This window comes from Amblyomma maculatum, chromosome 3, assembly GCF_055883805.1.
Source record: "Amblyomma maculatum isolate TAMU_Amacu chromosome 3, ASM5588380v1, whole genome shotgun sequence".
Classification (NCBI taxonomy): domain Eukaryota; kingdom Metazoa; phylum Arthropoda; class Arachnida; order Ixodida; family Ixodidae; genus Amblyomma; species Amblyomma maculatum.
In genome coordinates this window covers 169,899,565-169,922,455 of record NC_139346.1, presented here as the reverse complement: position 1 = coordinate 169,922,455, position 22,891 = coordinate 169,899,565, and the positions used below count along the sequence as shown (strand labels likewise).

Here is a 22,891-nt window from a genome sequence, read left to right as displayed (position 1 = left end):
CTGTCCACTGTAAAGATAGAATTATTCGCCATGTGGCACGGGCTTCTGTATTTTCGCTGTAGTCGAGAGTACTGCAGCACTGGACGGAGCTCGACCGACGCCGGATCGGCGCTTGTAAAGAACCGGTTTTCCCGGCCGTATCCATGCAAGGCGGACTTTTTTCGCCAAGCATAGCAACTAGGAAAATCAAGATTTAATCTGAAAAAAAAAAAAAAAAAAAAAAAAAAACGAGGTAACCTATTCCTTCGTTTTGAGCATTCGGTGAGTTAACAGCGAGGCAAGCCCGCAGCGGCATTGGCTGCCGATGAACGGAGCCAAGTTGAGAACCATGGCCAAAGCGGCAGCGACCGAGCGGCTGTCGCTTCCAATAGTTAAGCGTCCGAGCGAGCCGCCATGTTTTGTGACAGCTATCGTTGGCGGCTCTGATCGTGGGTAACTCCTATTTCCGCATAACGCCCGGTACGACCACCCAAACACAGTGACGCCCATGCGGATGTCATGGTGAAAATAGGCATCGTGTCGGTCTGTCTTACGCAAGGGCGTTCATAGCTCGTTTGGCCAAAAAGCTGTCAGTGTAACCTAGTTTCAGCTTGGATTTGCTTGGGAGTTTTCGGAAATGTTCGGAACGTGGTAGCGAAATTGGTGGCCTATAGTTGAAGTGGTGTCCCTTCCCTTACGGCGCGATTGAGGTTTCTGCTGAGAACTGTGACAAATATTGAGTTTTTCTTTTCCTACAATCCAATTTGCAAATTGAGTGTAGGTGTCCACTGTATACTAGGTTCGGCTCGGGTTTTGTCGGCAGTGTTTGAAACGTGACAGGAGATTGTCGAAAGATGTCGGTATGGAGACCTGTAGTTGAGGCGGTGTCCTTTTCCTTACGACGCGGTTCAGGTGGGAACCGAGAATTTTCTTTCCTTTCCTGATAAAAATAAAAATTGGAAATTTAAGTTTAGGTGTCCACCGAAACGTGAAGCAAATACTGTGCCTCATTTTTCCCAAAAACTAACTTAAACAAAAGTATAAAAAAACCGCGGAATGAAAAGGTCCTATCGTGTCTACTCTTAAGGCGAATCTTGAGTGTTCCACTAACTTTTTAGATACATGCATGTGTAATCCCGCGGTATCCCGCGGAATCTGTATACTTTGTGGGGCAGCGTTCCCAGGAAGCGCCAACCTGGTGACTTCATTATGACGTCAGTTCCAGTTATTAGGCATGACCGGATGCGACGTCATGATGTCACGACTGGTCATGACGTCACCAGGCGATGACGTCAGTCTCGCGGTATCCCGCAGAATATCGCGGACACTTACGCTAACGCACGAGCACGAAGGCGAGTCATGAGCCATTAAAGGCTTTCGCCTTAAGAACGAGGTCATCCGCCCTTTTGCACACTTCATTGGATTAGCGTTAGCACATTGCCTCTGAGCCACAAGAGCTAAGGTTTAAAAAAAAAAAAAACATTTGCCTTAAGTGTTGCATGCTTCAATTGCAGACTCGTTTGTTGTGTCTGAGTTGTTTTGAGCTGTACTGGCTCGGTGCCTTTCCTCTCGCCGTATTTAGCTGTTTTAAAAAGCTGGGTTTCATGGAAGTCTTGACACCGAGCATGCTTAACCTTTCTTTTTCGGGATGCATGAAAAAAAACAAAACAAAAACCTCTTTGCATGCTGTCCAGCCCTTTACGTCCTGCATGCCTTCGAGTGTGCGCGGAACGATGCATCCAGCGTTTTCGTGTGTGACTTTTTTCCAACAGGTGCCGATACCATCCAAGGTTACCAGGACCAGATCGAGAGTCTAGCACAAGAACTAGCACGTATGAAGAGGGAAAAGTTTGACTGGCTCAAGGACAAAGCGGTGAGGGTCTCACGAGGCAATGAACATATTTGATGCCTGGCAATGACTTTGTCTTCAGCTATCTCCAGGGGCGACTCCAAGCCCATATTTCTGTGACACCTTATATTGTACGGTATTACTGCGTGGTGTTTTAAGGTACTGTTACGGGCATGCTAATCAGGACAGTTTAAGCTTCCGGTGCATTGCAAAATTTTGCTTCGAAAGTTTTTCTTTCATTCTCATCGATTAGTTAAAAACGCCACGGTAAACCAGTGGGCTGCATTTTTAAAACAACTGTGAGACAACTGTCGAATACTGTAAGATGCTTTTTTGAAAATGTTAGTCGAAATTGCCGAATGTTTCGACGTGTAGTGAAATTTTGCTGCTGAAATTTACCTGCGCTCACAACGAGGAATCAAGACAGCCGCAAGAAACCAGTGGTATGCGTATTCGAGAATATTCAGCAACAAATTGTAAGACTGCCGGGGGAAGATCTGCGGACATATTGATTGCTTTTTGCAGTTATAGAGTATGCGAAAATATTACATTCGAGTACTCACTGTCACCTAGCTATTTGCTCCGACGGATGGCAAAATGCTTTTTATTTTACCATGATAGCTGCTAGGGATAGTTTCTCCCTAAAACAGCCTGCGTGCTAAGCACTGCTGATATGAGCAACGACCGAGCTCGGCACTACAGGCGAACACTGATAGCTGCTAGGAATAGTTCATATCTAAAACGGGCTGCGTCGTAAGCACTGTTCCTATGAGCAGTGTCTGAGCTCGCCACCATAGGTCAACAGTGATAGTTGCTAGAGATAGTTCCTCCTTGATGCAGCTTACGTCCCATGAGCAATGACTGAGCTCGCCACCACAGTTGAACAGTGACAGCGCCTAGGGGTAGTTCCTCCCTAAAACATCTTGCGTCATAAGCACTACTGCAATGAGCAATGACCGAGCTCGCCACCACAGAACAACACTGATAGCAGCTAGGAATAGTTCCTCCTCAATGCAGCCGACGACGTCGTAAGTACTGCTCCCATGAGTTCGCCGCCGCAGGTGAACAGTGATAGCTGCTAAGAATAGTTCCTTCCTAAAACAGCCTGCGTGGTAAGCACTGCTGCAACGACCGAGCTTCCCATCACAGTCAAAAAGTTCTTTGGTTAGCAGTGGATAGGGAGGGACATGGGGGCAGGGGGAACAGGAAGGGTGGTAAGGAGAAGCACACGTCGCATCAAAGCAAGCACCACATGCGCGAACATGGCGGCTGTCACTGAGTTGACGCATTACACAGTGCAGCCCTGTAATGCAGATATATCCTGTACGTCGTCCAATTTGTTTTATTTTTGCAGGTCATCCAAGCTGAAATGCAGAAGCTTACCGACAAAGAAGTGCGGCTCACGACCGACCTCTCGCTCGCTAAGCGCGAAGTGGCTCGGCTTTCGAAGCTTGTCTGATACCCCGGCGGCAAGCTCTCTGTCGGAGCAGATCCTTCACCGCATCACTGCTAGTCAATTCCTCGGCAGCGCCCCGCCGCGGCAACAGCCGCGGTCTGTGCGCCGCTCAACGAGCGTATATGCCAAAAAGAGAGTTATTAATAGGAAATTTGATGGTAGAAACGTCATCCGCGCCGGACCCTCGTGTTTTATACAAGGACAAGGCCTTCATCTCCTCTTCTTCCCACGCACGCCGAGATTGCACCACAAGCGACCCTCTATGGACTGTTTCGTGAACGGGAAGTCCTTCTGCGTTCTTTTAGAGTTTAATTTATGTGGTATGTGTGCAATACTTGCTGTCACTGTTACATTTGTTTCGCTACTTTTTTTTAATTCTGCGCATGCTTTACTACATTTCAAAAGCAGTTGTGAAGAATAGCATTGTAGATTAGCAGCTCATTGTCGGTTTGTTGATACACTAAGTAAGAAAAATTTTAGAGCATTTGACCGACTTAGAAGTTATGACGACACCGCGTGTGGTGATAATTTGTTCATATGTTTTAGTGTATCTTGTCCAGAACTTTTTAGCATTTTAACATTGAACATTCTCCCTCAGTTCGTGGGCGTTTATGAATTTTGATGGGCTTGATATGTTTCATTGTTGTTGTTCTTCATGCCAGAAGCATTTGGACGGATTTCTGAAGAATTAAGCAAAACAGTGTTTTACTTCCGAGTCCGAAATATCACCATCCTTGGTTGTGCGTGGTGATGCATTTTAGGAACCGGTGATTTGTTAAAAGTGAAGCTTTTAAGGATTTAGTTCGTTGCCTCGCACGTTTTATTTATTGACGCGATAGCGTTAAAGGCCCGGTTATCCAGAAAGTTTGGTGTCGATGTTGTCGACCTTGTGAGCATTGTGGCAGGTGAAATGGCCGCGCACTGATTGGCCATCGGTTTGTGTGACGTTACGAGGTCACGTGACATGGCAGAATTAACAGGGAATCCAGTCCTCCAGGGGTCTAATTACGCTTTGATCACGTCAGAAAACTATCACAAACCTGTCAATCAGCCCCCACTCATATTTGTCGACACTTCCGCCGATCAGAATCGACCAATAGTAGTGCGGCTAGCTGTTCGGTTTGTGACAGGTTTGTGACAGTTTTTGCTATGTAATTGGAGTGTAATTCGGACTCAGGACCCTGGTTCCCTTGCTATGGCGATTTCCTCTGGTCGCGTTGGAGCAGATTTTCTTGTTCCGCGACGAGGAGTTCGAATCTAACTGGCCGACCAATGTAGGTTGCTCGTATTCCGCTGGTAGTCTGGAGCAACTCGGAGCGCTCTAGCTTGATCTGTCGACCAGTGCAGAGACAGCTCCCGCCGGAAGTTCTAGTCGGCTATGTCGTCACTTCTGGAGGTTGCGCGACTCTCTTTTTTTCGCCAGAAGGGGGGGGGGGAGGGGGGGGGGGGTATTTTAGTGGTTACAGAAATATCGGCAGAGGATACTGGCCATCGCCATTCTTTTTGTGTGCATGTATATCGCAGTCATGTCTACAGCGTTAAAAGAGTACGAACGCAAGTTGCAAAGTGCTACATCAATCGTAACACATTTTGGGGCTCGGATGCAACTCAACATCCGAAACCGGTTAAGCTCTACTCCCGCCGTGCACTCTGCATGTTTCGTTGGCCGATCAAGCCTAATTCGCTCGGGTCTAGGTCCCCCTGTTCTGATTCGGGCACCCAGCTCCAAGCGACCAGTGGAAATCGCCATTAGGCACGCTGCCCCTACGCCACGCAAGCGCCTTTGTTCGGGTGGATTAAAGCTGGGCTTCATACCTCTGCCGAGTGGTCATTCATAAAACGTGGTATCTTAAGAGTATGTTAATTAGAATGTGTGGAATAACAGAGGTACAAATTAATATATTGGTAATCGAACGAGTAGCAAAGTGCAAATACGCGAACGAGGATTGGCAAAGAGATCCTGAGACTGGAGCCAATAACGCTATCGCGTCACGTCATTAAAAGTGGAGCTTAAGAGTCCCCCGTATATTTGTTCTTTCTGTTGGCGACATACTTCACTTCTCTGTTCTTCATTCTGCGGCGCAAACGCCCGAATGGACCTGGTATGCTTTCTTGTATACGTATGCCTTACGTGCTGACCATAAGGTATCTCAGCAACGAGCCCTCACTTAACTATTTCCGCTCTTTGCTTTGAACCTTTGCGTATTGTTTCTTTTCTTGTTCTTCTTTTTTTTTTTTTTTTTTCGCGTGCTTCGAAACGTCGCATACCACGGTAGCTTGCACTTTCCGCTGTCGGAGGACATCTCGTTCCCGTTCGGCTGTCTCTTTACAGAAGGTGTTGTTCATTGCCACACGGCCATTCATCCGTTTTGACATGTCTGTATATAAAGATGAGAACTGTTTGCATTTCACTCCGTCGGGCGCTGGGTGTACGCGCACGCTGCAGACGCGAGTCGACGCACCCTCTTTCCCGTTTACCGACTGTCAGTCGGGTTATATGCGTGGGATGTCCCTCATGTTTCTCATTTGCAATTCAGCTGTGTAATCTGTAAGCGCGTGCCCATGGTGGCCAGGTCTTGAGTCGGTCGGCGCTTTTTTTCAGCCATTCGAGACTGTCCCTGTCTCTCTCTCTCTCTCTCTCTCTCTCATGTCACTGTTCAAAGTACCGTGCGCATGCGCATCAAACTGACTTCGTCTGAGCACTGCGTACGCTATGTTCTGGCATGCACGTAAGGTGGAAACCATGTCAGGAATGTTGTTTTCAGCATTACACACGTCTTTGCGAATGGAAAGCAAAAAAAAAAAAAAAAAGTAATCCCTGTCTCACAAATGTGTGGTAAGTTATGATCTCCTCTCAATGAGACGAAAAGAAACGAAGATAAAAAGATCAAGTTAATGTTTTCACCGGTTCTCTAAAGTTCGGCTTCGATCTCGCGTACTCCTGGCTAAGACCGCATCGATTTTTGTAGAAAGCGTGTTGAATTTCAGCGAAAGTGTTATGCGTGATTTTGAGAGAGCGTGTATAGGGTAGGAGATTCCTCACATGTTCAAAGTAGATGGAGTGTTCTGAGTCTAGGTCGTATAGAGTCTAATACCACCCAGCGAACCTCTCGTGTGTCTAGTTGTATATTCGCAAAGTCGTTCTGACGCTCGTTATTTACCGCGCGCTACACATGACGATGAGCTTTTCTGAATCTCTTCTATACGTAGCTGTGACGTTTTCGTGATAGGTTTGTGACTACATTGAATTCTACGAATGGGAGAAACCGTTTTTAGATTTCCTATTGTAGTTCGTAACGCTGTACATGTAGTTGCGTATACCAGTCTGCGTGCAATAGGCTTAAGTGCATAATAACAGCCGTGTGCATAGTGACGAAGACTGCTTTGGTCCAGAGCATAGGGGAGACGCTGGCCTGTGACAAGATCTCCATCGCCAAGTATTTGGTCTTCAGTTTGCGTCTAGCAGTTGTCATATGGCGATAGTGCACCGGAAAGAATCGTTCCCTGCAGCGTTATAGATTACGGGGCCCTTCTGCACACTCGAGCTATGGGCAGCGTAGATCTTAGGTGGAAGACCATACTCAAAAACTCTGACAAGACAGACACGCTTTCACATTAGTCCTAAAGATAGCAATCACTGTGTGACGCCTGTAGTGTGCTAAACATTTGACCCCTTCCTCCAGCAACTGCGCCTAGACGAATGAAACCTAGATTATTCGTCACCTAGACGAAGTGTCTGTGTAGTTTTTTCTCCACCTAACTTGCCTGGCATACTCTCCTCTTTGCGTTTCTCGCGTGTCGGTTGTTAGGACAGCGGCACGCGTACATCTGCTGATTACTATTCTACAAGCACTCGTGGCATTAGCGTTCTGAGCACGTAACTGCAGACCCCCGCCAACCAACCGCCGTGACGCGTAGTTAAGATAAGACGTGGGATAGCTGAGGGAACCAAAAGCAGCGGTGTGAAACGCCGTTTACAATTCTATATAATATTCTTTTTGTTCGGATATTCTGCGTGTTGGGTACTACGCTCTCAGCCTTTTGATTCTGCTTAGTGTCTCATAACATGCCGTGCATGCAGTACGCGAGACGGACGTTATTCAGCTATTGGATTACCCAACCGACACGGGAAGGCCCTTATCTGCTCTTCACAATAGTTAGCAATGGTGGAACCTACGTTCCCCGCGCGCCTGCAATAAACGGGCTTTGAACGTAATCAAAATTGAATTTGCCAAAATTCACATAAAAATTTCCTTAGACACCGTGGGTCACCTTCTCAGGATAAGCAAGGCTATTGCGAAGCGGGTTGGAAAAGGTAACTCGTCAGAACGAAGGTAAAAACTGAGACAGCAGCGTGCGGACTTCGCGTTTTCGTTGATTTTTGCGAGCGCAGCTGTATCCTCGTTTCAGAGTACTGCGGGGGCATTCAATCGGTCGTGTTGTGTAAGTATCGGATTTTGTCTTATGGTACCTCTTCTTCTTAACGGCAGCAGTATCGAAGCGACCGTCGGTTCTTATATATGCTTTTCCTTGCTATCGTCAGCGTAAACAGTTGGACAGCAATTTTCACTCGAGATTTTGTTTTTGTTTTGTCACGTCGCTCCAGGTGTTCGCGACGAATTTAATTTTCCACCGAAGCACGGAACCCGAGTTTTGACTGTTATACGTCGTTCGCAGGAACTGGTGGGACAGCCGTCAGGCGCATGCTGTTCGGATCCCAATTTGTAGCGAAATGGTTACCTGCAATGTCGAGCTAAAGAAGGTAAAAACCGCTGCCGAGCAGGAACAGATGGGGTACGTTTGTGGAAAGAGGCAATAATAGTGACATTTCTCTGTTGTCCCTGTTTTGCCGGCGCTATTTCGTCGACGACAGTGGTTTTTCTTTTTTTTTTTTTTTCTGCAAACGACAGAGGCAAAAGTTCCAGAACTTCCGTAAACAATTCGCAGCTAACGTGAACTTAAAATGTCACCCCCCTCCCCCCTTCCCCCGCACACATTATTTTCTTTCGATGTATCTTTCGGTGCGTTTGTAGATATCGCGGAGCATTTCTCTGTGCTTAACTAGGCAAGCCTTTAGGATTTAGCGTAGGATATCAAAACAGAAATCTGGTTAATTAAGATTTGTCAGTGAAGCTTTGTAAAAATATTTGAATTCCAATAACGAGAAGTTCAAATATCTATACGCCAGTTACGGGGTGTGCAACTGTGCACGTCAAACAATGCCTGAAGTGTGCATTCTTTTATGGATCGTGTGGGATCGACTCTGTGGAGCCCGAAATCGACTGCGACAGAGGGTTTGGGAAAGGAAGTTGGGGTTTGGCTTCGAAATTTGCCACTGAAGCACCGTCACGTCCAGTTGTCCACTCTTCCTTGACTGTTAGGCTCGGATATAGGTGTGGACTAAACGGACTTTTTTTTTTTTTTTTCGTCGCTTCCGGTTTCCAAGTTGTGTCTGCGTGCGGTGTTTTCGCGTGGGAGTGAACGAAGTATCGAGTGTAGTGCACTTGTTTAGCACATGGCACGTTTCCTAACGCATGTATATTGTGAGATAACAAAAGGAACTTGAGAAAGTAGGCAGTGTTAAGAAAAAAAAAAGTCAAATGTAGCGTTTTCAAAGTGTGTGCGGCTGTTGGCTTGCTGTATGCTAAGAGTTATCACTGTACCTTGCACTAGAGCGTCGTGGTGTTTTTAGTGCGTCAGTTTAAAGCGAACTTTGCCGGAGTAGTTACGTCTAATCTTGAGAGTGACACATTGAGCTGTATTCTATCTGTGTGGTTTCAGTAACATTTCTGCAATAGCACGCGTGCAGATTCCAAAGACAAGACCTTTAAAAGCTGAAATGAAGCTGGTACGCAGATGATAAGAGTAATAAAGTGTAAGGCTTACGTTTCTCTAAGAACCATTGGTTGCAGAAAAAAAAGCGTCCTTTTTTTTTTTCACTTTCATTCAGATTATGGGCACACTTTACAGAACCTCCAGATCATTTGTTTAAGAACTAATAACTGATGTCCTCCTGTCTGTGGTTTATGCCTGATTTATGTTGCACAGAATTATTGATCGTCTCTCTGCGTCCTTTTAAAACGTTGATTAGTAGGTCTATTCGCGCAAGGCGCGCACAGGCCATCCTTGTTGATCCGGCGCTGGGTTCATAATATAAAACAATAACACATGTAATGCATTAAACCAAGGCAGATCTATCAATGTTGCGCTTGTTTTGGTTTGTTAGCTTATTGTTGTAATCATGAAGACTTCACAGCCGAACCTACAAAACTAACCGCACAAAGTTTTTCTTCTGGACAAAACACCCGGTGTTACTATGGGCCTGTCGAATTGCCCTACTTGTCATCCCTGCTACTGTCTCGGCGAACTCAAGTTAGCAAACGTCTTTAAGAAAGCCACGGACGGGAGTGATTCGATTCTGTGCATTGTTTTCTGCCTGTAAATATTTGTGTCAGTAGCAAATATTCGAAGTACTGTTCTGAGCGATGTGATTTCTTTGGAGACGGGGAAAGTCATCACTCCAGTTTAAAAAAAAAAAAAAAAGAAAGGTATTTCTGCGAATGAAAAATGGAAGCGGGGTACAACGGAGTCGTTCATGCTGACCGTTGCGTATGTGTGTCATGGAAAACAATCCTTCACTATTTTGTGCCTTGAATCTGAAGTCGTATAGCGGTCATTCTTTGCCTAACCATTAGATGGTGAAATCCGAAACTTGAAATTTGTATGGTCCGAGGTCGGTATGCAATCATAGGTTCAAAAATATGAATGATGCCAAGATGTTCGAGACAGCATAAGACATCTAAATCAAGATTGATTAATAAATTATGAAAAAAAAAAACTGTGGACCGCTGCTTCGGAGTAGCAACAGATATGATAAGGCGACACGACGGCCTGAATAGCGAGCTGAGGTAGGAAAAAGAAATCGTCGTTGACAGCCCTCCGCACCACACGCAAGCATGTGGATAATTCTTGCTAGGGTTATTCTAGTAGTAGGAGTTGCCGTTTTTTTTATTTCCTTCTTCATTCTGACCTGAGCAGAACAAACGGAAGCTGCGAAAAATCCATCGATGACGCGTTAAACATCGAGCTACGGTAGAAGAAGTGCTCTCGGAATAGCGAGGCTTGACGCGAACAACTGGCTGTTTCGAATTGCTGAAGTTTCGGCAGGCCTGTAGCCAACCACGTAATGAGCACTTAGCTTAATGAACACTGTAGATATGGCTTCTGCGAACTTCGAAAGGCCTGCACAGGCGCAGTATTGCGTCCTCTTCGATCTTGCTCGCCTGTGACTTGTTACTTCCATGTTCGGCTGCTGGGCAGAGTCGAAAGATTGGTTTTATTAACCAAATTGCGGGCTTGTTAACTCTTGCACCAGATGTCATAGCAACTGCGTTTGCAGGAAGAGAATTCGGCCTGCGTTTAGGCTCTCGTTTTATTCTGTAGGATGTTGGCATTCACTTTTTTTCGGACTGTTGTTGACTAAGTCATGCATACTCGCAGCGTTGAATTTGGCTTCCTCATCCGTAAACGCAGCACTGTCTCGTCCCGGATGTTTATCCCCCACGAAAAGCATAAAAACTTGAGGGCGCGCTACTTGGTAACCGGCGTCCTACTTTAAGCCGTCCACACACACACATAGATACATCTGATTGTAGCAAGTGGCGTGCGCAGGTACATGTTTCGAAAATCGAAGTGCGCTCGGATTTAAGCCGTTCATCCAAATCCTTACACGACGAATGGCGATACGTTGGGCTCGCCGAGCTGTCGTTAATAACACAACTGAAGCTGTCATGCACGCATTGCTGTTGAATTGTGGCAGTTCTGCCTGGCATCTTGACTGACGTCTTCATCAGCAAAGCCCCCATACGTTAGCGGTGTCGGTGCGAATAAAAGTTAATAAATAAGATGTTTCCACTGGTAGCCATGACTTGCACGCTATGACACTTATATTGCTGCACTCGAAAGTTGCAAAAGTAAATAGCGTTCGCGCGAAATTGCACTGTTATGGTCTTGGCACTTTTCATTGTTGCGAACCTGTACTGCGTAGGTTGAAGATATGCTACTTGAAATACCATGAAACTCCATGAAACACAATCGAACTGTGGACGTCTTCGACTCTCGTTACTGCTATAACCAGGAATATCTTACATCGACGCAGATATTTAAACTTTGACTCCTAATCTTGGATTATCCTTTTTTTTTTTTTTAATGCCGGCCACCAACGTTGTCATCACGGAGTGGTCGGCTCTTCTAAGCAGAGCTCCATGATCATACCGTTCGAAAATTAGAGAGTTTTAGCATACCGTAATCCGCGATCCGCCACCGTGACACTACAGCTCGTGGGCGAGGCGTACAAGCTGATTGGTTCCGATGCGCCAGGTTAATGTGCCGACATCAATCATGTGGCGCCATCTATCGGCATCAAAGTGATCTGGGCATGCGCAATGGAACGCGCGGTGGCGGATCACGGTGTGCTAAATCTTATTTACGACAAAATCCGGTGGTATCAGTATGGTCCAGAAATTGCAAATTAGCTGACTTTCATGCGGCCCGCGATATTCAGGTCGACTACTCAGGGTTGTTCAAAAATGTGGATGCGGGGAAGACAGAAGAGTTTCAGGATACCTCCAGTGGTTTATTTATCAGCTCATAGCCGCCACGTCTATATATTCATCTTTACGAACCCGAGCCATATGATGGGGCTTTTAATCGGAGTTTTATTGGTGAAAAGGTTCAGGAAATGTGCTCGTAGCATCTTTCCAAGCGACCGAATCACCGAACTTACTGAATACCTTTCTCTGCAGAAGGTGAACTGGTATAGATTCTGGATGAATTAGTGCTTTCGGGAACCGTCGTTGGACTTGCTTCAGCTATGGAATGGCTCGATGCGCGCGTCCACAATGCCAACGGATTGGAGGGCGCGCGCATCGAGGCAACCTAACTTCACGTTGGAAAAACAAGTTGAGCGCGTGAGTGTGGTTAGTGCTTTGCTTCTTGAGGGCCCCCGACTGCAGTCAGTATAATGCGAGCCGTATGGCCCTGTGGGTCTTGTGCTATAGACAAGCGTCATGTTTGTAAACAAAGGTGGTGCTGCGATCGGCAGCGACATGGGGTGTAGGCAAAAACGCAGCGTGCCTACACAGAGCCAAGCGACGCTACCATCGAAACCAGTTCGCGCGTGCGAATATTCTGAAGCGTAAGCTTCGCTTGTGCGTAGAAATAGTCTTGTTTATGCCTGGGCAGTAGTTCAGCACTTTATCAGCCGATTACTTCTGGAATTACCCGGCGAAGAGCGCTGAATTGGCTTTCTTCTCCGTGGCTTCAGCAGCGCGCGGCTACGGTGGGCGACTGTAGTGACTAAGTTAAATGAAAACTAGAAAGCTCAATGTATATGAAAAACTAACAGCCAACGTTGTTCAAATCCCGTGCCTACTGCTAGCGCATGCAAAGACGATGAATGAATGACTGGAGTGTGTTTTTCATAATGCAACTCTTAATTGGCTTTCTGATGCTCACCTTCGCTCTAAAGAACAATATATTACCGACAACTATAGTGAACTAGAAATCATATTTCTAGCTTACTGTACGACTGTACCGGCAACTTAAGTCAGAATTTCACTGAATAAGAACTCAATCTTTAAGTTCTTTGTAACTATATTCGCCTTTAGTGCGCGCTGCCAATGTTTTATCCTGCTCGATAAAAAGACGTTTGACGTCTGTTTCATCGTACATACGTAGCCACGGTCATTCAAAGGTTAATAGATACATGAAGGCCCGTAAGAATGTTCTATTTTTTTTTTTTTTTGAGGGGGGGGGGGGGGGGGGTCTTTAGGAGAGGTGCACGAACGGAAATGCAACGTTCTCCACGATCGCTTGCAGCGAACTTTGCGCGATCTGTTAAGCTTTTTTTTTTTAATATACTTTGAAACTGTTTATTCAAAAGTGCGTCCTCGTATCTGCTTATTTTGCACCCCACATTGCCGATTACTCTTTGGGACATTAAATTGCATGTACCATATATGCCATACTTAAATATATACTGCTTGATCAGAGCTACGTTGTACGTGGATATTTAATTCGTTCGTCAAAATCTTAATGACCTTAAGAAAGCAAGTTTTGAGAAATGACGCTACGTGACTTTGCCCGGATCCTAACAATGTTTCCTTGCTTTCTATAGGGCTGGTGATGAAGTCACATCGTAGGAACTCGCGAAAGTGATATAAGAGAAAAGCTGCTTCACAAGTTCAGGTCTGTTTCGGCAATATCGCGGTGGAGTGACCGGTCAAACTAACAGCAGTTACCTTCGCAGCAACTTTTGTGTCCTTTTCTGTACGAATATACGCACGGGCACAAGTGAATGGAATTCCTCACAGGGCGAGCGGTGTCTTAACTTGATATATTATGTAGAACAAAACGTGCACGAGCTGCAGTCATTTGCTATTGCGCTATTCATCGTGCGGCCGAAAAGCAGTACGACAATAGAGAGTTGCAAGAAACATGTGAAAACAGGTACTATTTTCCTTTTTGTACCTCGTGGCGAAACCAACTACACCACAGCTTGCAGGAATATTGGGAATTATGCCCGAAAACACAGCAAGCGCCGCGCAACCAATGCAGACGACCCGAGCTTTTGCCTACACCACGAAAGTCACTGCTGTCGCCAGCGCCGCCGCATCACCACTGACGTCACGGGCTGACGCTTGTCTATAGTGATCGACATCTGCGAAGGGTATTTCTATGCAAGCTATGACGTGCACTGAATGTTTATTGGGGGCTGCATTTTCTTCTCGGGCATAGTTTGTTTTCGGAAGGTTATTTCACCTCGCATCAACGACTTCAACGTGAGCCGTGGCGTGCGCGCGTGTACGCATCGTGTCTATGAATAAATAACGTTTCCTTGCAGAGATCTCAAACTGAAGGAGGTTTAATGCGTTTTGTTAGTGTTATATGGTGCCGTGGCCGCATTCCTTTCGAAGATGTTTGCCGAGACTATGGTACATCCGTACGGTCTGCTGTTCTTGCGTTTTCGAAGTTGTGGGATGCTGTGTACAATTCCCTCTTTCACAGTGGTGGTGTTAACGAACAACTAAAAAAACAAAAACAAAAACAGACCCGACGCTTGTTTGGATGTCGCTGCAAAGAACGGAGAGAACCCGCCAGGATCACTTCTGTCGTTTCGCCGACTGAAACGATTCCACATTCCTTTTAGTTTTACGTGTAATTGTAAGGTATTGCAGAAAAACCTGTTTTACACAAGCGAAGACTTAGGGTCAATTTTCGGGAAATTTTCGCCCTTCTGGTTAATTTAGTTTTGCAGCGCCCATACGTCCAAAAAGGCGATTATTTTGCGACACTTTTTTCGAAACTACGAAGGCAACTTCGTGACAATATTTGTTATGCAAAGGATAACGTCTGTTAAAATTTTGGTCGATTCCATTTTCTCTACCCAGAATTTTTCGCAGAGAACATCACATCGGCTTTGCGTGCGCCGAACTCAATTGATTTAGGTGTGTCTGTCTTGCTCACCAAATTTGTGAAGTGTGTTGCTCGTGGAGTATGTGCTCTGAATGTTGTTTATTCGTAACGCTGTACAAATAAAAATGAGGCTTTGGGGCAACACTCGAATAGCGTTACCTACGAGTGGAAGTACCACGTATATAATACATCTGTTTGTAGAGTTATAATTTATTGCCGTGCCATAGTATAAATGTGCATACATCACGGAAAGCATTGTCTTTGTCGCTCTGCTAGCTTCGCTGAAACGTTGGGCAAAATGAGAGAAAGCAAATATTTTGTTGGTTATGAGGACGCTCCCAAAGTGTTGCCGTTGTCTTGTACAGTATATAAGATATATAAATATGCGTTGATTGCCCAAGCCGCCTGTATAGCGCCTGTAGATTTTTCCACTACGTCTTTTTCTTCCTTTCTCCACTTTTTTTTTTTTTCTCCTTTTCCTCGCTGTCTTTTGATCCACACAAATCCGTGCCAAGCACTCCGCAGCAAGCACCGCTCCTTCGACGGACGGATTCTCCTGCTACGGCGTGACCTTGGCATACCCTATACCATATATTGTGCATATAGTGGCGTGATGCGATATAAATAGTACATACATATATATTTTTGTGTGACCAAAAGTGGGAAGAGACGAAGCACCGCGCAGTTGTCGAGGCGAGAAGATATATGGTGTACAATAAAAGCTCGGTGTCATTGCTGTTGTTAAATCTGTGAGCTTTAAATTGTCCTGCATGCAATGCCTGTCTCTTTGCCCTGAAAAGCGGCAGCTGCTGCTTGTGGGTATGAATCAGATACTCACAAAAATGTTGTTCATTATACCTGAGCCCCACTACCTTGTCGCGTGAAGCCATCGTGACGACACACCTCCTGACTATACCCAGAGCCTTCTGGAGGTAAGTTCGCGCGTTAGGCAAAGTATAATTAATAGTCATATCTGCATCGAAACACTCGGAGCGCTATCGAAAAATGGGACGGAGCCATTAAATTCGGAAACTTGCTGAAATTGGAAAAAGCTGAAAACAGCTTTCTCAAAACCTTCTCACGGGGAGAAAAATTCGTCCTAGAAGAAGATGGTGGTGAACTTTATTTGGTGAAGCCGCGAAATATTACAAGGGCTGGCCCGGCTCGTGATCACGGGTGGTGGCCGGCAGGCCGTTCCTGACGGCAACCGCTTCAGCCCAGTCGACCATGCCTTCTTTGTGAGGCCGGCTCTGAGCCGGAGACCGCGATCTCCCAACCCTCATCTTAAGGCAGCGCGAAAACATAGGACTAAAAGGAACAGGAGACGACACAAGCGCTCGTTGTCGGTAAGGCCCCGTTTGGCCGGTGGATGAAACTCTGGGCATATGAACATGATATGTTCGAATGTAGCTCTCGGGGCTCCGCAAAGGGAACATTCGGATTTATGACTAGACGGTGAGAAGAGTGTAAGCAGTGCTGGGGAAGGGAATGTGCGAGGGCTTGAAGGTTTCTCCTTGTTATTAGCTTCAGCTTTCTGTTGTGCTTTTGCTGTTTCCATCGCTTGGTTAGCCCCTTCCTGGCTTCCGGCGTTTCCACCGTCCTGTCCAGCGTTCTCGTGCATTTTTCTCTGATGCCCTCAGCCTCTTGGATCATTCTTCACTGGATTCTAGGCTTCCCAGTTTACGGCGAAAGCCGAGGAGTACGCTTTGCAATTAGCAAAGCAGAACTGGGAACAGTTTAACAACTCGTTCAATGGGACGCTGGGTATGACCAGGACGTGGTGTATACTGAGGGCACTGATACCAAAGAAAAAAGACCGAAACCGGTAAAGCCATGGCCAGATTAGTGCACATCTTCCAAGGCACAGATGAAGGGCTGATCGAGAAGATCAGGTAGGCCTGTGCAGCGGCGAGGAAGGCTCAAAAGAACACGGCTGCGGGGGAGGATAATATTAACAACGCTCCGATTCGGAACCTGAATGAGAAGGCGATACAGGAGCTCACACATCTGATGAATAAGAACTGGGCGGATGATACGGTGCCGGGGGAATGGAGGCACGCGGACTGGGTCATGATCCCTAAGCCAGGGAAGAAACTGGCAATAAAAAATCTGAGACCGATATCGCTAACGTCTTGCCTCGGCAAACTCTACGAGCGGGTGGTCACCTAAAGGCTGCAGAATTACATGGAAGACAAGGATCTATTTCCCCAAACCGTGTTCGGCTTCCGATCGAAACTATCAACACAAGACGTCCTGCTGCAGCTAAAGGAGGAAGTCGTCCAGAAAGCAACGAGGGCATCGTCATGGCTCTAGACGCCAAAGGTGCCTTTGACAACGTGAGCCATGGTGCTGTCCTCGAAGGGCTTGAGAAGCTGGGCTGTGGGAAGAAGATCTACGACTATGTCAGGGCGTTCCTGTCGGACCGGACGGCCACGCTGCGACTGGGCGAAATCCAATCCGAAAAGTTCCGCGTTCCCAACAGGGCACGCCGCAGGAGTCAGTCATCTCATCGTTGCTATTCAATGTAGCGATGATAGGGCTGGGCAGAAAATTAGAGTAAATCGAAGGAATCGGTCATGCGATGTATGCGGATGAAATAACAATTTGGACTAATACGGGATCCCTCGGAGAGAAAGAGGAGAGGCTGCAAGCGGCGGCCACCTGCGTGGAAGAGTACGTCCTGGCGCGGGGGCTTTCGTGCTCGACAGAAAAGTCAGAGATGATAAGAATCTGGAGAAGCAGCAAAACAAAAGATCAAATTGCAGCACAACCGGGTCTCAATATACTGCTGCACGGGGCAGAAATATCAGAAAAGAACATGGTGCGGATATTGGAAATATGAATACAGTCGAACCGGCGCAGTACCCACACCCTAGCGCTGCGACGTCGCAGGTAGCGAAAATGATAAGAAGAGTAACCAGGAAAAGTCATGGACTAAGGGAGGAAGATGCCCTCGGGCTGGTGAGGAGTCTGGAGGCAAGCAGAGGGACCAACAGCCTGCCTACCATGGCTCTCAACCAGTCTGAAACTATCCAAGCGGAGGTCATGATAAGATCAGCGTCTCCCCGAAATGACGTCAACAGAGAAGCTCTTAGCTCTGGGGCTGCATATTAATTTCGAAGAACATAAAGAAGCCCTGCTACACATGCAGAAAATACGACTCTCCCAGACAACGACTAGAAGGGCCCCCCTAAAAAGGTTAGGGTACCAGGGGCAGCCGCCACATTATTTCATATCTCCAACTTATGCCGTTAGGTGCCCCTCCAGTAGAAACTTACGCAGTTCCAAAGACAGTCCGCGATCACCTCACTGTCCACCCACTTCCTAAAAACATGCATCCCATTCATAGGCCAGACGGAAAGGGAGAGCACGTGCCCTACACAGAGCACATGCGAACGAACCCGACACGGTTTACGTGGATGCCGCAGAATATCCATACCGCTCAGCTTATGCGATATGCGCGGTATCCAGCCGCTTCGAACACCTCTATCATCAGCCTCTATCATTGCCCGAACGTCCGTAGAAGCGGAAGAATCCGCTATAGCCATCGCGATAGTCTCTTCCACTGCCACTCTTATCCCCAGCGATTCTAAAACTGCCATACAAAATTTCGCCCGAGGCCAGATACATGCTGCCTCTCACAAAGTCTTAACTACCAACGTTCAAACACTCCGACCCATAGAACTTGTCTGGGTACAAGCTCATTCGGGCAACCCCGATAACGAAGCGGCCCATTCTTCTGCTCGAGCATACGTCGACCGAGCAACAGATACCGAGAACCTAGGCAGCACCAGAGATCGGCTGATCACGTACAACGACATTACATTACACTACCGGTCAGAAAGACTACACTACCCTCCCCCACATCCCTCCTTAACTAAACCATAACAAATAACATGGAGACATCTTCAAGCCCGCACCTTTCCCTCCCCAGCACTGCTGGCACTCTTTCCCTCCTCTACTCATCAGTCCGAATGTTCCCTCTGTGAGGCCACGAGAGCTACATTCTAACATATTATGTTCAGATGCCCTGAGTTTCAACCACCGGCCGAATGGGGCCTTACGGACAACGAGGCTTGGGAGATAGCCATTTCCAGCTCAGAACAGGCTTCACAAAGGAGACTGGTCGACTAGGCTGAAGCGGTCGCCGTCGGGCATGGCCTGCGGGCCACCATCCGTGATCAGGAGCCGGCCCAGCCCTTGTAACAGGTATTTCGCGCCTCCACCAAATAAAGTTTTTCACCACCACCACTACCACTCTTTCTCGCTCCTCGGCCCAGTCACATATCCGCCTAACTCTGATCAAAAATGCCGAAGGCACGGAATATACCTCTTGCTCAGTGGAGTGGCAAGTCTGATCACTACGCGCTTACTAGAAAAAGAATAATGGGACGGGCACCTTTAGCAAGGCCAGGTGCTTTAAAAGAATTGTGAATGAGATAGATGGATTTGTGTACCCAAGGATGCTCACGTAGTGCATTATGCGGTTCTTAACTTTTTTTTTCTCCCTGAAAAAGGCATAGGCATTGTTAAAACGAGAAGCGCAACTGAAAGCGTTAAAAAAATTGCGAGGGACTTTAGCGACTAAAGTAGTGTACGGTGTACGGAATGTACGGAGTAGTGTACGGAATGCGGCCCCAGTGCCGCATTCTACTGCGCAACTTGCCCTATAGTTAGTAACTATTGAGGAATTAATTAGTCATCAGTTAGTAATTATTCTTTAATTAGTAATCGGTCATTGATTGACATGTGGCCATATAAGGCACGAATTCGCGCATAATGTGGTGGGGCTCTATGATTGGTCGAGACCTCGGCCAATCAGAGCCGCCGTAAAAGCGAGACACATTGTGCTCACGACAGCATGAGCGCCCCCTACTCCCCTGATGGGGCTGGGACAGGTAGGTCACCGCCACTTGCGGCGGGGGCTAGCCTGCCACCGAATTTTTATCTGTTGTAGGCCGTCATTGCACCCGCCACCGCTTCGGTGGTGGACGACGGCTGTTGTTGCGGCGCGCGTCTTTCTCTCCTTCTTATTCCTTTCGATCTTCTCTATTTTCTCTTCTGTCTGCACGAGGAAGAGGAGGCGTCCGTGTGCTGTGCGATGTCAGCGCACGTTAAAGATCCCCAGGTGGTCGGAATTACTCCGTAGCCCTCCACTACAGCTCCTCTTTCTCTCTTTCCACTTTCACTCCCACCTTCCTCCCTTCCCTTACGGCGCGGTTGCGGTATCCACAGAAAACAAGTGAGACAGTTACCGCGCCTTTCCTTCCTATAAATAAATAAATAAATAAATAAATAAATAAATAAATAAATAAATCAGGCACCGGAGCCGCGGTGGTGCAGTGGTAAGACGTCCGACTACTGTGCCGGAGTACCCTGGCTCGATCCCGACCGCGGTGGCTGCGTTTCGATGGAGGCGAAACGAAGTGGCGTTCGTGTGCTGTGCGATGTCAGCGCACGTTAAGATCTTCAGGTGGTCGAAATTACTCCGTAGCCCTCCACTACGGCTCCTCTTTCTCTCTTTCCACTTCTACCTTCCTCCCTTCCCTTACGGCGCGGTTCAGGCGTCCACAGAAAACAAGTGAGACAGTTACCGCGCCTTTCCCTTCCAATAAATCAATCAGTTCAGGCAGCGGAGGTGGCTCAGCTACAGAGCCAGTAGCAGGCCCGTGCATTTTATTTTCCTTCTTCGTACAGCCACAATAACATCAACGAGAGCACGAGCCATTAAAGGCTTTCGCCTTAAAAATGAGCCGACGCCCACCGCCTTTTCGGAAATATGTGCTTTTGATGTGATGTTTTGCTGAATTATCAGTCGTGGGGCGCGATCTCTGTGTCGAAGTGCTAAAAAAAAAAAAAGAAAATGTCTCTTCAATATCGCATTGCGTGGTTGGGTGCAGAGCGAACTTCACTTCAAAGCAAACGCTACTGTGCGAGAGCCTGAGCGTTGCTGCTGCACACGGTGCATCCGCGCCCCTTGTCGGACACAACCAAGCGCTGCGTTGAACATCAAAGTTCTCAGGCGCAGAAGCTGTCACTCGCGGGGACGCATCTCGCGGACAACACAGCAACGCTCAGGCTTACGCATTTCTCCAGTGCAGATTCTGAGTGATCTCGGAATTATTATTATTATTATTATTATTATTATTATTATTATTATTATTATTATTATTATTATTATTATTATTATTATTATTATTATTATTATTATTATTATTATTATTATTATTATTATTATTATTATTATTATTATTATTATTAAAAGAGTTAACGCTCCCATATATAATACATACGTGTTCGAACAGCAGTACGCTGCATATCACTTGCGCAAAGCGCTCATGCTTATTGCCTTTGCTTATGCAAGGAAATGTTTTCCTTCGGTTTTTCCAAGTGCTTTCCAGGACGTTGCTAACGCTGCTAATCGAAGATCGCGCGCATTGAGTCGAAAGCGTTTTGCGCCAACAAGACGGATTCCACGTTGGCTCGTGATGATGCAACGAGCAACTCGATATCAATCAACTACATGAGAGAGTTGCGTTAAGTATTCAGAATTCATTAGTATGATAACTTAAACAACATGTAAGTAGAACCTCTCTGGCTGTTCAGAACTGTTCAGAACTTTTCCTTAGCTTACATTTGTTCCGCAGGTTTCGGTTTTGTTGTGCACCCTGAGCCATTAAGTTAGCGGCCTCCGGCCGCACACCAGTCAACACTGGGCCGCATTCATAACCATGGAAGCGAGCACAGACGCCAGACCAGGACGGCTCCGCATGTGACAAATGTTTCTCTGGCGAGTGACTTCGGCCTCGCCCGGTCTTCAAATTTCGCTGTGGTGAAGCGGAAGGAACCACAATGAAGTTACTAAAGCCCAACTGGGTGACCCATGATGGTAGGTTTCTGGGAGACAAGCGTTGTTAGGCTTACATTTTGTGTTTATCAATGGGAAAGCTCACCGGTCCCGAATTGGCATGACACAAAGGGAATGGAGCGTATCGGCCTCTTCATGTGCGGCTTATACCCATTGTTGTGGTCAGCGCTGTTTGAGGAAAAAGACGGACAGTACCCCGATAACCAGCCACAGCTTCTGCACTGATTTACTGTACAGTTGCTTGAGAACTGATCTGTACTTTGGTGCCCGTCCCTGTGTGCTCGCGAGTAGTGATCACTGTTGTGAGACTTGAGCGGCATGGAGTTCTGTAGTTTAGCATGGCGTGCTTATGTGGAAAACGCTCGGCATGTTTAACGCTTTTATTGTTTGCAACGTACTTCTTGCGGACGAGCAACCTGTGATGCAAACAGCATCGATTCCACCTCGCGACTTAACGGAAAAAAGTAAAATCCACTTCCGATATCAACCGACATCCACTAATACTTGTTCTCGGTGTATTAACGCATCAGAAGTGGTACAGAAAAAAAAAAAAAGCCTCACTTAACTGCACCGGTCACCGTTCATGTTGCGATCATGCAACGCTTACCTTCACTTTCAAGTGGTTGACTGGCGGCACGATATTCCTGGCTTTTCGCTACTAGCGAGACGCGGTGAACGCAGCGCCTCGTGTAAGAAACGAAAAGTAAATATTCACGTATTGCTTTTGCCGGACATGTCAGTTGTGTTCTGAGTGGGCTGGTTGTTTAGATTTTGCTGAGCTAATTGTGTTGATGTGTCTTTCCTAAGGTGAAAATGGATGTTATGTTTGTAGGGCATCCAATATTCTCGGTGGACATACATCCTGATGGCTCCAGATTCGCCACCGGTGGGCAAGGTGAGAGCTTGTGTCTGGCATTCTACTCGTTAACATTAAGAAGCGTCTGCAATATTCAACTACAAGCAGGCTTGTTTAGGTTTCAAGTTTTGGACATACTGTGCTGCTTCACCAACTGAAAACCTGGAGCATGTATAATTTGGCGCAAAAGCAAGGAGCATTGTGATAGCTCTCATACCGCATAATAGTTTGTAATATACTTGTGTTGTCAGCCCCAAAGTTTTGAAACGCTACTCTCATACACTTAGAGCAAATATGTACTCTTTGGATTGGGGCCAGGTGTATATAATGGTAGGGTTATGAACAAGAGAAGACCAGGGGCCAAATTATAGTGAAATCACATCTCAAAAGCTGTCAAGGTCTATCACT

The 22,891-nt window shown here is 46.7% G+C and overlaps 2 protein-coding genes across 7 annotated transcripts in view; both read left to right on the top strand.

The window, feature by feature from the left end:
* LOC146196872 (rap1 GTPase-activating protein 1-like) overlaps positions 1-15,505 on the top strand; it is a 207,472-nt gene extending 191,967 nt beyond the window's left edge. For all 5 annotated transcript variants that reach the window (XM_084598563.1, XM_084598567.1, XM_084598564.1 and 2 more), the window contains 2 exons: positions 1,752-1,852; positions 3,183-15,505. In XM_084598563.1, coding sequence (XP_084454689.1) covers positions 1,752-1,852; positions 3,183-3,287 — 206 coding nt within the window. In that variant the 3' untranslated portion in view covers positions 3,288-15,505. The remainder of the gene's footprint in view (positions 1-1,751; positions 1,853-3,182) is intronic.
* A 5,960-nt stretch (positions 15,506-21,465) lies between these two features.
* Positions 21,466-22,891, top strand: part of LOC146196870 (protein HIRA-like) — a 56,743-nt gene continuing 55,317 nt past the window's right edge. For both annotated transcript variants that reach the window (XM_084598562.1, XM_084598561.1), the window contains exons 1-2: positions 21,466-21,648; positions 22,460-22,522. In XM_084598562.1, the coding sequence (XP_084454688.1) occupies positions 21,612-21,648; positions 22,460-22,522 (100 nt within the window). In that variant the 5' untranslated portion in view covers positions 21,466-21,611. The remainder of the gene's footprint in view (positions 21,649-22,459; positions 22,523-22,891) is intronic.